Raw genomic sequence first — 15820 nt, forward strand, 5'->3', positions numbered from 1 at the left:
GGACTGAAATCAGCCTTTAATACTTAGATACCATGTCTGTAGGAATTAAAATCAGTAATAGATATCATGCTCATAGGACATCACTACTACGCCTAGGCAAGCCCTAGGTAACTATTTAAATAAAACTGGAACCGCCTTTGTTAATTACCAATTGTTACAACCAGCAGGCAGGCATGTTTCAGACTTCTTTTCTGAGTTATATAATGAATTTGGTTCTGACTCAAACTCTGCCTTAGGATTTTATGATTCAGACATTAACTATGTTTTAAGTCATGCTATTTATATAAATTGTTTGCGGAGGTATACATGAGTGTTTTACCTGCTTACATGTTCCCCCTAAAAATGCAGTCCTATGTGTTTTTATATGTCGCCTTAGCCTTTTTACCTTTAAACCAAAGAGTTAGCCTAAAACCCTTCCTCTTATAGGAATAGTAGACCTAAATTCCTCCAAGACTGCTAGGAATGGGACGGGTAGTAGCATGCAATAGAGATCGACACCAATCCGCGCTTTAATATATTAACGGGGCGGGAAGGGTAGATATTGATATGATGACCAGTGCGCTAATACCACGTCTATTCTTGCCGAAGCTATTTCATCCCATAATTACGGACGATCTCAAAAATCAGAGAGAATAAAAAACAACCACAGAATATCCTACCTTACCTCTGTTTTCTCATTACTACAATAAGCTCTTTTTTCATGTTCTTTTTTTCCCTTTGCTTTATTTGTGTGTTTATTAGTCATTCACTCTCTTCTCGAATGCCTCACACACATATCCTTCTCTCATTCATCTTCCCCTACCTTCAGATGTAAGCCTCCCCCTCTCTCTCCCTACAGTTCTATCTATATATATGTATGCAATGCAGAAGGAACTGCGTGTGCCTCTTTCTGTGTGAATTCTCTTTTTTTTTGGCTAATTCTGTGTACTGTTGATTAATTTTTTCCAGTGACAAAAATGGTGATATTCAAGATCACGCGCGTCGAGACTACGCCATTCGAAGGCCAGAAGCCTGGTACTTCCGGTCTCCGGAAGAAGGTATACCTCAAATGAATTAAGCTAAATCAAATTCAAACAAAAAGTTCGTTTCGTTGTAAGATTTCAACAGTTTCATCAATTTTGCCACATTTTTGTTGTGATTTCTGTAGAAGCACGGTTTTATCTCCTTTCCTGTTTCTTTTCCTGATCTTTTCGTTGTTGAGTTCGATCCGCTTTCCTTTGTATTTTCTTGCATTTTCTTTTTATCTTTTTCTTTAAGTTTGTATTAATGCATAATGCTTGTAACCAGCAGATATAGATCTAAGGGATAAATTGCAAGTGAATGGGCCTTGTAGTAATGGAATGAAAATATCAAATGATGTAACGAGTGCCTCCTCTGTGAATAATTTGAAATTTTGATGTAAAATAATCCTCTTTGATTTTCAAAGTTGATTTGGTCCTCCTTGCGTACAAGCTAATATTATTCGCCTGCATTTCATCAACTTTGTCCTCGTGCATTCATCTTTGGACGTAAATTAAGCTACTTAAATTATATTAAGTAAGGAATTCTTACTTTATTCTTGGGAAGGTCTAGACCTAAACTTGCACGCGTTCATTAGATATCAGATTCAGTTATATGTGATGGAAAAAAGGAAATGTATATACTACTTTGTGTGTATTTTTCTAAAATAAGAATTCTATTTCTGAAAAATTAATCTTGAGTTTTAGATCCCAGCGGAGGAAAACAAAAAATTGGTGATTTCTTCCCATCTGTGAATTGCTCATATTCACTTTTTCTAAGCTAAAAATACTGATCAATTTGGGATCGTGGGAGTATTCATAACCCACCAAAAAGATTGCTGATATTTCAGCGAAATGTAATTCCCGGTGAGGGGTGTTAGCTTAATGGTATTTCACCATGTTATTTCGATACCAACAAGTGATATTAGAGTCAATGGTTCAGAGTCAATGGTTCAAAGCAAGACCGAATATAGATTCAGGCGACTTCAAATCAAGCCACAGCTAATTGGACGATAATGAAGATTTATCCAAAAAGTTTGAACGTGATGATACACGTGGAGATAAATTACAATCACAAATATTCAAAACCTCTGTTGTTGCATCTTTTATAGAAATAAAAACTCTTTTTTAACCCATATTTGGACTCCTTTTAACCAATACCAATTTTAAGTCATGCCTACTTGAAACGTATGAGCTCTACTGCTAGTTTTAACTCATGCTTTTTTTAACGCATGAGCTTCTTTTAACCAATGTCAGTTTTGACTTGTGCTTATTCTTAAACGTGTGAGCTCCTTTTAGCTAATTCTTGGGCTTCTTTTGACCTATACCTATTTTTAATCATGGCAAGCAGCAATGATAAAAATTATGTGAAGAAGGCGAATCAAGCTTTGTTAAGAAAATTCAGGCCAAGGTTAGAATTGTTAAGATTTTGCTCTGAATTTCTAATTTATTAGGAGTCTTTTTCTTGAAGGAAGGGAAAAAGACTCCTAAAAGGATTAAATCTCTTTCATATGTTTTATCCTTTTATCGGAAGAGAAGTTTTGAACTTCTATAAATTGAGGTTTCCTTCTCAAATAACAACATTAACAACAAAAAATATCCACAATGTTGTTTCAAAGAGTTTTGTTTAGGGGGGCATTTTTCTCCGGATATTTTTTATTTTTTTATTTTATTTTTTATAATAGTTTCATCATATGTAAGTCAATTGACCAAGCCATATTAAATTATTATACCTAGTTTAGTATATTTTTCTCTCTCATCTCATTTATCATCTCAAAAGTTTGCATTATTAACTTCCGCATGCATCATGTTATTTCGATCCCAACAAAACTATCTCTGTCTAGTTCGATGTACTAAGAGAGAGTGGGTGGGATAAAAAAAGGAAACATACACAGGCACGCAATTCTGGACCCCCAAGAAGTTATAGTGACGTTCTTAAACTCTACCGCCTTAGCCAATTGGCTTGTAGCTAGTTTTTTTTCCTTTACATTTCTGTAAGGATTCACCTTTAACATTTATGGTTCTCCCAGAGACAGCTGGAACAGTAGTTTAATTATGCATTATGTTTGTCTTCTTTGCAACTCTTTCTGCATTTTGTTTGAATATTTGCAAGGCTAGTAAATTGTAGTTAAGCTCACTTATGAATAACCTGCACTTCTATTCAGTAGTTCTGCATGATCTTCAACCTATGTGGAGTGTCTTTGCTTGATTCTGCACTGTTATTTTAATGGCTTTGACTTTTGAGTCTTACATGAAGTTGGATGGACTGTTTCAGGTGAAGGTGTTCGTACAACCTCATTACTTGCAAAATTTTGTTCAGGCAACATTCAATGCCCTTGGAGCTGACAGAGTTAAAGGTATGGAATTTTATATTTTCCATTTCTGTATGAAGTCCTCTACATTTCTTGCATGTAATGGAATTGTTGATAGATATATCTTCTTCTAATCGCACTTTTGTAGGTGCAGGTGCTACGCTTGTGGTTTCTGGTGATGGCCGCTACTATTCGAAGGATGCCATCCAGGTACTATTGATCCAGTTTTTTCAATGAAATTCTTTATTTTGTGTTGTTTGTTTGCTTTAACACAATTAATAATACCGTGGAAATCTTCTCTCTAATGCATACGGGACATTCTGAAAACAAAATAGAATTATTTTATTTTTCATGTTCCTATGGAGGTCACATGCCTAACTTGCTTAATGGTTACGCTCCCTGTACTGATGAATATTAGGTGCTTAATTGAAGGATACAATTCGGACTATAACCGATTTGGTCTTGTTCATGGTAGATCATTACAAAAATGGCAGCAACAAATGGAGTTAGACGTGTTTGGATTGGTCAAAATGGACTTTTGTCCACTCCTGCCGTATCAGCTGTAGTTCGTGAGAGAGTCGAGGCTAATGTAAGTGCTTTGCTTCTAGAGCTACCTCAAATTGCTTAATTCATATTTCCCTTTCCTTTTATGTGATATGGTTTTACTTGATTCCCGTATCTTTTAACTTAATAAATCATACTCAATACAGGGTTCTAAAGCTACTGGGGCATTTATATTGACAGCAAGTCACAACCCAGGTGGCCCTCATGAGGTAGTATCGGCAATTTTTTCTTAATCAGCTATTGCTTTTGATGCTTTCTTGCTCCTTAAATCATTAGGTGGCAACTCTTCAAAATACCGAATTCCCCAAAAAGGGAAATGAGTCATTATACCCCATGAATGTCGAAACCCGGAAACTCCTCTCCTAGCGAAAAAGAGGAAAAATAGGGGTGCGACAGCATGGCGACTCTGTTGGGGATATTTAGGCTTTTACCATTTCAGATTGTTCTTGTGAATTTTTACCTCTCTATGTGCAATTACTTATTTAAATTTCTTTAAACATTTAATTTCTTTTTCAAAAGCAAAACTGACATGTCTTCCTTGTTTCTTTTCTTTATTGGCGCTTTAAATTATAAAACTGTTGTATTTATCGCTTTCCTAACGTGCAAATACATGACAACATGCTTTTAATTATTTCATCGTCATGCTCAACATCATACTCCACTCGTGTCAAACAAATACTATGGCAACACTTTTAATGAGTGGTTGCACTCTTCCTATATTATTACCCCATAAATTCGGAAAGGCATATTTGTGGTAAAACTAGTCGATCAGCGGTGCAGTCGACAGTTCCGTGTCTTCCCCCTTGAGTTGTCCACTCAAGGGTACCAGTCTAAAACCCCATAGAAACCTTGCTCTGTTCGAATTGTGCATGCATCATGGTCATACCTAGCCGGGTCAGTTATGTTGTCCATATAATGATCCTTTAAGGTAGCCTTGTCCAAAGTCCACTGGCTTTCCCTGAACCCAAACGGACAGCACCACGTTCTGTGTATTTATTTGGATAACTAAGTGTTTCATGCTAATTTTTTATATTAATAGTCGAGTTTGGTGGGGGTAAGAGTCTAACCTTATTTGTCTTGCAGAAATATGAAGAACGAGGTTCCCAGCTTCGGTATGGTTAGCACACCCTCACTCTTGTTGGATTGGTGGAGGAGTATTCCATCAAATGACCAAATCAATGAATGGAAAGAGAGGGACGCCAAAGCTAGCAAAAAGTTGGAATATTTGGAATACAGTCTGCTGGAATTGGAAGGAAAAGTGAGGAAGAGAGTCACCGACTGCCCGAACGCTGAAGGAAATGAAGGAGAACACCTGACAAAGGTATTTTTACTGGTGAACCTACGCGAGCTGGAGGATTTTATCAATAAGAGCATTCAACCTGAGTAAGGTCCTTCTGGGACCAAGTAGATAGGGATTTATTTTTTTGCTTTATGAATGTAATAAGGCCAATGGCCATTAGTGACTTTTATTTCCTGTTTATTTAGTGTCGATTTGGGATTCGTCTTATTTCTTTATCAATAAAATGAGGCATTTAGCATTCTAAGTTCTCCAAATCAACTTGTCGTTAGGCCTACCTCGGGCACAAAGAGGTTCACAAATTAGGACACGTTTTACATTCCTGCACTATGTATTTAAATATTGCAATACTTTTTATAATCCTACAGACTCAATTACCATTTGTTGTTATTTTTGTTTTTTATTATTCCCCTCCCCAAAGGTTAGTTCGTGCACTCTTGCATCATCATCTTATTCCACGAGATCCAGGGGCCCTCCACCCACTCCTCCTCTTAGTCCTATCAAAAACAAGAACAAAAGCAAGATGGAAGATCTGAACAATGTCAGGAAGGAGAATCCAACTGAACGGGTAGAGGCACAATATTTGCATAACTGCAAGATAAACCCCAGGAGCGTTTGCCAAAATATTGCATTGGTGGTAACATGAGATCATAAAAGTGCAATAAGATGAAATATATAAAATCATATTAGAAGCAAGGCTATGTTTCTATTTTTTATGTTGACTCAAAAACAGAACCCTTTTTTCGCAAAGTGAACAAGTTTAAAAAAAAGATACATTAGGGTGGTCACCAAAGAAAAAAGTTGCAATGACTTGCATTCTTTAGACAATTCTAGTCACCCTACTGAGAGAACATAAAAGCAAGTTAAGGGAGAAGAGCAAGCATCATTTCATATTGATTTGTCTATGCTTAGGACATTACTACTCCTCTACCCGATAAAATACCACCATCTCTGGATCTAGGTCCTAGCAGAAACACCAATTAAGTGGAAACCTTTTGTATTCATTAAAAGGAGATAGAAATGGTGATACTAATGCATAAAAGAGAAGTCCCAATTCTGCTAACATCTTCATTTAGCAGGTATAAGAATAAACAAATAAAAAGTTAGAATTGGACTATAAGTTTGATCCAGAAGAATGTGAAAGATTTTGGTCTCACAACCTGTGCGTTACTTGCATCATTAGTAGAAGGATAAGGCAGTTAGCACACATTTAAATGACATATGTGAAATTATAAATTATAAGTACCTTGAATGCTTCTATTGTTACTTTAGCTTGAATAATACTAGCGAAGACTCATTTACTATCGAGGTCACCGTTCTTCATTGGCACAACAAACCTATAAAAGAAATAATTTAGTAAGAAACATTATTAGATGCATTTTTTTATTTATCGAGAAACAGAGAAACGAGGACATTTTAGCACATATCACTTCTCATTCTCTCTGATAATTTTTTAACTATAACACTAATAAATAATTATATTAGCACAAGCCCGGCTTTAGATTTCAATCACTACTACTTTGTAGATAGGAGACTTGTACGTTTAATTGTATTTTCTTGTTGGTAAACCACTGCAAAGTTGATAGAAGACAAGAAATTCTTGGATCATCCATTCTTGTAGAAGTTTCAATAGAAGTGGAGACAAACACAAGATAATCTTGATACTTAACATGGTACAAATGTTAGATATCCTACCTATGTCAGTGCTATAAGTGTGGAATTTCCATAAATTTCACCAAATATAATTTATTATACTTATGTTGCCCTGAGGTGCAATGAACTGCCAAATTGACTTTGCCTGCAAATCCAAAAAAAATGTCAATAATTAGACGTTTAATGAGAAGTGTCAAAGCAATATATTCTTTTGTTATCCAGCAAAGTGAAATTAGTATCTGATGCTACTTACCATGTCTGGTACTAGTATTGGCTTCCCTAAGCTCAATACTACAAAAATAAAAAATAACAGTTAGGCATGAATAAGTTCTTAAGTTTACTATTGTATCGAACTAGTGAGGCCAGTTGGTTGTTAGTAGATGTCTTATCATATACAAGGAATAGCAGCACCAGAGAAACCTGAACAATATCCTTGTGCAACAAAACATTATCTTTGACAAACATGGTTATATCCCTGTATATAGAGAATATTTCTGAAAAACACGATTATCATTTAGGTGGAAGCCTGATGATTTTTTAAAATCAAATACTGGCTAAAATAGAGTACTGTAATAGGTATGTAATTTCACCACATTAAGAACAAATTCACTTAAGACACATATAGAATAATTTTTACATAAAGAGAGGCAGATCGCACAATTTCACCAAAGAAAGTTTTCGTTTTTCTTGGGAAGAGGGGGGGGGGGAACTCCTTCAATCTGTTACTAAGCTTTAATGAGACATGAAAGCAAGTCATATGCTATAATAGAAACTAGTATGTAGTTTCTTTGCTTATTGAATATTGTAAAAATTTAAAGAAAATAAGGCATCAATTTACACACTAATACATGGATATGGACAGGAAATGATATAATAGCATAAAAATATGGAATGACAAACTCAATAATATTTAGAGCTTCTAAGCAAATCAGACAGAAGCTCAAGTTCCATAAAAGGGATCAAGGGTAGTGTAAGCAAGACAAATAGATAATTTAGAAATAAGTAACTAAGTCATGTAATGAAGGACCATGAAACTGCCTTCACTTCCTATTCATTCAAATATCGTAATAGTATACGTCCATTTACCTACAAGTTAAAAATATTCTAGTTCTTCAATAAAAAAATAGGAGCTTTTAGTTTTATTCAAGTCAATCAAGTTGAGTTCCAACAAAGAATTGTGGTGTAGCTAAATTCATGAGTTCCACATCATTTTATCGTTTAAGTGGACAATTCAAATACCCTTGGCATTCAATAAAAGGTATAAATGTAGGTGGACTATTATAGACGATGAAGTTAGTATAACAAAATTCTAATATAATGATTTCAAGCCTCTCATGCTAAACCTACAAAAAATCTATCCATACACAGATACGACGGATGAGATCTGTATAAATTCATAACACCGCCGAATCAACAATTCATTGGGTCTATACTTCTGGCAAGTACTATCACCTCATTCTGAACCAAACAATGGTCTTAACCCCCTAATTTACTTCATATACTTAGATTTCACTGATCTCGAATTCAATGATCTCGTCTCACCCATTACGAACTGCTCAGGCAATAAGCCACTCCAGACATAATCAAAAGTCGCATATGATTCCCCAATATGCCAATAGGCTACCAATTCGAATGCGATACAAAAAAAAACGAACTCTGGAAGGAATTACCAATCCCACACACTAATACAGACTTTCCTTAGAAAACAAGAAGCAAGGCATACAAAATAGCATATAGAAAACTATACTCAACATCACACTGTTGCAAACTTTATACTTGGTTTACATCTTTAATCAATCAAGTGATCACATGCCACACTTATATAATCTTCCCGTGGGACACACTCCCACAACCTACCACAACAATTTCTGGAGCGCACATCCAAACCAACGGTCGCACTAACGCTAAAGAGCGATCAAGAATTATTAACCAGGACGCAAAACCCTTTTTACAAAACACCGATCTTAGATGACGCTGAAGACAATACCAACTTACCGTAAACATCGAAACTTATCTCCTGCTCATCCGAGCTCATGACATCTTGTCAAAATTTTCCTTCACTCGTTCCATTCTCGGCCCAATTTCCACAACCAGAACTGATTCACCAGCATGCATCAAATCGGAACTAACATAGTACATAACCGCACAATCCGCTAACCAATAGCAAGCTCCCCAACTTGGCTCGAAGCCATAGATCACAACACATTATACTCATAATGCATATACTCCATTGTTGCCTCAATACCTTAGTGAGGTTAAACTTAAATCCTCTGTAAGCTTGTGTAAACACATTTCATCTAGTACTTCAACTCTTTGGCAATCTCGCAACAGTTAAACTCACTCTCTTAAGTGAACCAAATATTTTAAACTTCAACACTTACATTTCATTTGCACATGAGATCTTCTGTTATTCACATGAGGATCACACCGCCTCAGCACACTTCACGGGAGATAACCCACCTGCTTCGCCTCAATATAACATTTTCGTATACCTTCCACCGCCATAAGCATTACGCAGTCACTTGATCTTCTTGAGTCTGTACTCATACCACAACATGAAATTTACTTCACTCCCAACTTGGAGTCATGAAAAGATTCTTCAAACGCCCATAACTCGGGCTATAACTTGAATCAAGATAGACTTCAAGCATCTACTAATTCTTCCATCATTCAACATACCCCTTCTCGTCGCTTCCAATTAGTATGGATACGCCTCGTAGTACTAACATACTCCTCACATAGCCACAACCGTCATTTTCACTAACGGGGACACTACCGAACATATAAGTTCAAAAATACTTGTTTACACAATCAGCACCTCGGCGCTCCCGCCATAGGCAAAGATCCAACCTCAAGTCCTCCAGACTGGCCCACCATAAACTCACAGAGATAACACCTCGAGGCACATCTGATACTGAGTGCCCATGCGCGCATATAAATGCGTGGAAGGAATTTTAAAAGTTTCTTTTCCAGATGAATCAAGGACGCACGATAAAAATTCAAGAATATGAAGTTTTCCTAAAGGTTCTGCAGCCTCTCGAGGATAAATACAGATGTCTCTATACCCATCCGCGAGACTCTACTAAACCGGCTCATGACTCGCGAGACCAATTAACCTAGGCTCTGATACCAACTTGTCACGACCCCAACCCCGGTCATGATGGTGCCCAACACACTGCTAGGCAAGCCCGACCATTCAACAACATTATCCCAAATTCTTATTCAGATTATAGATAAATATCACAGAGAATTTACTAAGTCATTTCATTCAAGTGTATAATTAATAATAAAATCTGCGGAAGTTCAATTAAAATACCACACCATAGCCCAACAGAATCCGGTGTCACGAATATGAGCCTCTAATACAGAATATCCACCTATTACAAGTCTGTCTAGGAAAAATACGGAATAAAAGATAGAGATAGATGGGAGAGATCAAGGCTGCGAACGCCATGCAGCTACCTCGATACTCCCGGATACTGTTGCTCAGCTAAACAAATCCTCACTCAACCTGTAGTGTACCTGGATCTGCACACAAGGTGCAGGGAGTAATGTGAGTACTCCGACCCAGTGAGTAATAAACATAAATAAAGGCTGAGAATAAGAAATCATGGAAAAATACAAAGTAAACTATAACTGGCAGTTTAGAACAACAAATAGTGAAGCAACAAGTCAATTAAGTTAGAGTACCAAATATTGAGACAGGTATAACAGATAAAAACAAATGCATAAGTGCAATGCAATGCATATGATGGTACACTCTAGTACCCACTGCGGCGTGCAGCCCGAGCCATCCATTTATTTATCGTCGACGGCGCTCACTGGGGGTGTGTGCAGACTCCGGAGGGGCTCCTACAGCCCAAGCGCAATATCAAGTCATCTTGTGGAGTCAAATCTAGGCCCTCAGCCTCATATCAATATCAGTATAATCAACCAGGCTCTCGGCCTCAATATCAATGTAATCAACCAGGCTCTCGTCCTCAATATCAATGTAACACTGCTGCGGCGCGCAGCCCGAACCATGCTCAGTCCAGAAATCATCATAAGCCCCTTGGGTATTCGTAAAACAGTAGTTCTCAGCTCGAAATATCATTTAGAAATATCATTTAAGTTTTCAAACCTTAGAAAGATGGCTGAGTTTGCAAAACAGTATTTAAAACCTTGGACTGAGATAAAATGATATGCAAAATATGCGAAAATAGTGATATCAATCCCTGAAGGATTCAAATAATTGGCAAGAAGCCCAAATGTAACAATTAAATCCAAGTAAGGATGATTCTCAATTTAGTTCAAGTAGAAAACACGGTAAAAACATCTCTCGGGACGGACCAAGTCACAATCCCCAATGGTGCTCTACCCCACGCCCGTTATCCGGCGTGCAAGTCACCTCAATATAGCGTTACGATGTGAAATTCCGGGGTTTCAAACCCTCAGGACATCATTTACATCAATTACTCACCTCGAACCGGCTAATTCTCTAGCCCGCGATGCCTCGCCCGTACGAATCGACCTCTGGATGCTCCAAATCTATCCACAATCAGTACATAATCATTAAAATATGCTAAGGGAGCGAAGCCCACTCGAAAATATCCAATTTAACATCAAAATCCCGAAATTGCTCAAACCCGACCCCCGAGCCCACGCTTCGGAATTCGACGAAACTTACAAAATCCGACAACCCATTCAACCACGAGTCCAACCATACCAAAATTACTAAATTCCGATAATAATTTGTCCTCCAAATCTAGAATTTTCGTTTTTGAAAAGTTTACAAATTTTCTCCAATTTCTTCCATTTGATTCACTAATTCTTGATGAAAATAACCATGAAATCATTAAATATAATCACTTTTGGATATAGAACACTTACCTCAATCCATATGGTGAAAATCGCTTCAATCCGAGCTCTATAGCTCCAAAAATGAGAAAACTCTCGGACTGCCCGAATCATACACTGTCCAGAAATTTTCGCGGTACTGTTCACGCATTTTACTGTTCATGGGTACTGTTCATGGGTACTGTATACGGGGTACTGTTCATATGTACTGTACACGTGTTCATATGTTCATGTTTACTGTACATGGTACTGTACACGGATACTGTTCATGTTTACTGTACATGGTACTGTACACGGATACTGTTCACGCAGGTGCGGTTACTATTCACACGTGCGAAAAATGCAGAAATTGCAGCAGCTTTTCGTTTCACTAAAAAGGCTCTAACTCCATCATATGAACTCAAAATTCAATGATTCTTGTTCCTATGAGTCACAAATAATAATACAAACATAGCCCTTCAGTCAAAACTCAATTCGGAGCTCATTTGCTCAGTTCAATACCCATTTCGCTCGTTAAATAATTAACTCATGTTTCGTGTCAAAAACCCAATCGCGACTTGATGAAATTAGACCAAACTTTTCAGATCACTCCTATAATTCATTATTTAAATTCTGGAAATCTCGAAATAAAATTTCGATCTCTAGAACTAAAAATGGATCTTTGGATCATTACATGCTTATGCTCAAACGACAAAAATCTTCCAAAAACTCTTCCAAAACTTATCCGAGCCTCATGGAACCCCGACCAAACATGCCAACATAATTTATAACATTATTCAAACCTCTTCCAATCATTAAAACACCTCAAACAATATCAAATTACCCAAAACTCATCGAATTCAAGCCTAATTTTCTAAAAACTTCCGAAATACACTTTCGATCAAAAACCCGACCAAACCACGTCCGAATGACCTGAAATTTTGCACACATATCCCAAATCCCCTAACGAAGCTACAGAAACTCTCGGATCAAAATCTCACCTATCAACCGGAATTCGCCAAAATACTAACTTCGCCAATTCAAGCCAAATCCTTCCACGGACTTCCAAAATGCATTCTGATCGCGCTCCTAAGTCATAAATCATCCCCCGAAGCTAACCGAATCATCGGGATTCAAATCCGAGCCCTCTAACACATAAGTCAACGTCCGGTTGACTTTTCCAAAACAAACCTTCTTAAAGAGACTAAGTGTCTCTTTTCCTACTAAAACCAATCCAAATCAACTCGTTCACACCCAACACTGATAATGAAGCATAAAGAAATAGGAAATGGGGAAAACAGGGTGGTAACTCACGAGACGACGGGTTGGGTCGTCACACCCCTCAAATACCAAACTTACCCAACACCTCCACTCATATATCAGCCAACCCCAAATTACCAAGCACCTTCATCCTCATACCAAGCTCCACCACCAGCTTACCAGTTATCTCCACCTCTTATATATCAACCTACCTCACCCAGATACTCACAACCCGCACATGTCTAACAAACCTATAATGCTCAACCATCCCACTATCAATCACCTCCTACACGCCAAAACTTCCCTAGAGTTCGACCTAATTCTAATCTCAGACCTCCAAAACAATATACAACCATTGCCGAACCTATTGACCAATTGTATGAGAGACTCAAAGTTGCTGGTTATGTCACCCCCATCCCTGTTGCAACCCCTGAGAACCCCTCTCAATGGGTTAACCCAAATAAATCCTATACATACCACTCCGGCATGAAAGGGCACACCATCGATGAGTGTCACTCCTTGAAGGACAAGATACAGTCCTTGATTGATAACAAGATTATTGTAGCAAAGGAACCCACTCCAAATGTCCGCAACAACCCTCTACCAGACCACAAGGGTGGGGGTATCCACATGATTGAAATAGAAGATGATTGGGATCCCGAGGGATCAATCGGGTTGATCACAGAAGGTGATGACCCAAAGAAGCCAATAATTACCCTCAATCCAATCATAGTCCAGATTCAACCGTCTGAGGGCGCTGAGGTGAATATGTCTGTGCCACTTGAGTTTGAAGCAACATCATCCGCAAAGATACCGACATCGATTGAGGTTGAATTCATGTCTCCGGCAAATGCACCCGCACCATTTGAGGTTGCAGTTTTGCCACCCAAGGCACATGCTCCGTTCGGGGTGAGGATATCCACACCGATCCCAGTGGCAATTTCGACCATGACACCATTCCATACAAAGGATGTACCCTGGGACTATACAGCCGAAGCGAGAAGGAAAGGCAAGGTCAGGTTCAAAGAAACTGTCGCCACACAGGGTATGAGAAGAACTGCTAGAGTCTATACCTCTAAACATCTAGCTGAGTCAAGCAAGCAGGTCTCTAACCGGCCACCCATCATTGAGACAGGTCTAGACGGCCTTTGGAGTAAAATACAGGCCAATGAGTATTCGTCATGGACTAGTTAAGCTACACGCCAACACAAATCTCCATCCTCTCCCTGCTACAAAACTCCGAGGCACACAAGAATGCTCTATTAAAAGTGTTGAGTGAAGCATACGTACCAAGTAATATCACTGGCGGGGAAATGGCTAACATGGTAGGACAAATACTGGAGAGCCATAAGATCACCTTTCATGAGGATGAGCTGCCACCTGAAGGGTTGTGGCACAACAAAGCACTGCACATCACCATGCAATGTGAGGACTATTTCATCACCAGAATCCTGATCGACGGAGGTTCCAGTCTCAACATTTGTACGCTGGTAACACTCAAGAAGTTGGGTAAAGGACTACACGAGATAAAAGATGGAGCTATCAATGTGAAAGCCTTCGATGGTTCTCAGAGGTCCACCATTGGGGAGATTGCCCTATGCTTGCAGATGGGACCAACGTGGTTCGATGTCGATTTTCAAGTGATAGACGTACCAACATCTTACAACGTACTGTTGGGACGACCATGGATTCATGCTGCTGGGGCCATAGCATCAACGCTGCATCAGGCAGTAAAATTCGAATGGAATCACCAGGAGGTGATCATTCACGGCGACGGTAGCAACCCTATATACAGTCGCCAGACCATTCTAGCAATCGAGGGAAGAAGGAAGCTAGGTGGAGAGACTTACCACCACATTGAACGGGTAAATGCAGTTGACAAGGACAAATGGTGGTATAACAAAATTGAGAGTATACTAAATTAGAGTGGGTACGAACCTGGCAAAGGGCTCGGCAAGAACCTCCAAGGAATCACTAAGCCCATAAAACTCAAGAAACATGTCACTACTTTCAGTTTGGGATATGATTACATCTAGGAAGAATTCAACAATTGGTCGCCCCCATGGCGTGGTCCTTACAACCCACTAGAGCAGCCAATACCGCATCTGGAGCATACCTTCCAACATGTCGACATTATTTATGGGTCAGATGAAGAAGAAGCACTTGCAGCAGTGAAAAACTTGTTTCTAGAGGACAGTGATATGGACTACTACGTTATTCTTGAGGAGGAGGGGGAGGAAGGCCCTTCCATACAGGCTTTGAGCAGAGGGAAATGCCTCAGTAATTAAACCATCAAGACAACCAAAGCCCGACGAGCTTCGGGGTAGCAAGGCTAAAACAAGCATTATTCACTATTTTATTTACTAAATGATTTTCTTTTTGCATTTTCAATTCCCGCAATAAGATCTTCAATGTTCAAAATAGTTATTCCATTTATCAAAAGCATTTTCAATTTTTCTTATGAATTAATATTTATTGCTATCATTTTCTTCTCCAATACAGCATTACTATTACGTATCTTCATGAATCAATGACTGTGACATGCAATGAGACAACGTAACAAACGGACATTGATTCAGAGGAAGATGACATACCAGATGAGATTGTCAAAGAAGTTGAGAACTTTGAGAACAGACCTAAGTCTAACCTAGACGAGACCGAAATTTTTAACTTGGGAGATGCAGAAAATGTCAAGGAAACACGAATCAGCGTTCACCTATCGTCATCAAAAAAGGAAGAATGCACTGAATTTCTAAAGGAATATGAGGACATATTCGCCTGGTTGTATGATGATATGACTGGGCTGAGTACGTCTATTGTGGCTCATAAACTGCCAATCGACCCAACGTGCCCACCAGTAAAATAGAAGCTCAGAAAGTTCAAACCCGATATGAGTCTGAAAATCAAGGAAGAAGTCACCA

General features: G+C 38.5%; 1 protein-coding gene across 1 annotated transcript; it reads left to right on the forward strand.

Annotated features, from left to right (window-relative positions):
* Positions 1-712: 712 nt before the first annotated feature.
* On the forward strand, positions 713-5412 carry LOC104213006 (phosphoglucomutase, cytoplasmic-like). Its single transcript, XM_009762379.2, has 7 exons — positions 713-810; positions 949-1037; positions 3274-3355; positions 3465-3520; positions 3786-3899; positions 4021-4083; positions 4958-5412. Exons 2-7 carry the CDS (start codon positions 957-959, stop codon positions 4994-4996), a joined length of 435 nt encoding a protein of 144 aa, XP_009760681.1. The 5' UTR covers positions 713-810; positions 949-956; the 3' UTR covers positions 4997-5412.
* Positions 5413-15820: the final 10408 nt, after the last annotated feature.

The sequence above is a fragment of the Nicotiana sylvestris genome, chromosome 8, assembly GCF_000393655.2.
Source record: "Nicotiana sylvestris chromosome 8, ASM39365v2, whole genome shotgun sequence".
NCBI classification, from domain to species: Eukaryota; Viridiplantae; Streptophyta; class Magnoliopsida; order Solanales; family Solanaceae; genus Nicotiana; species Nicotiana sylvestris.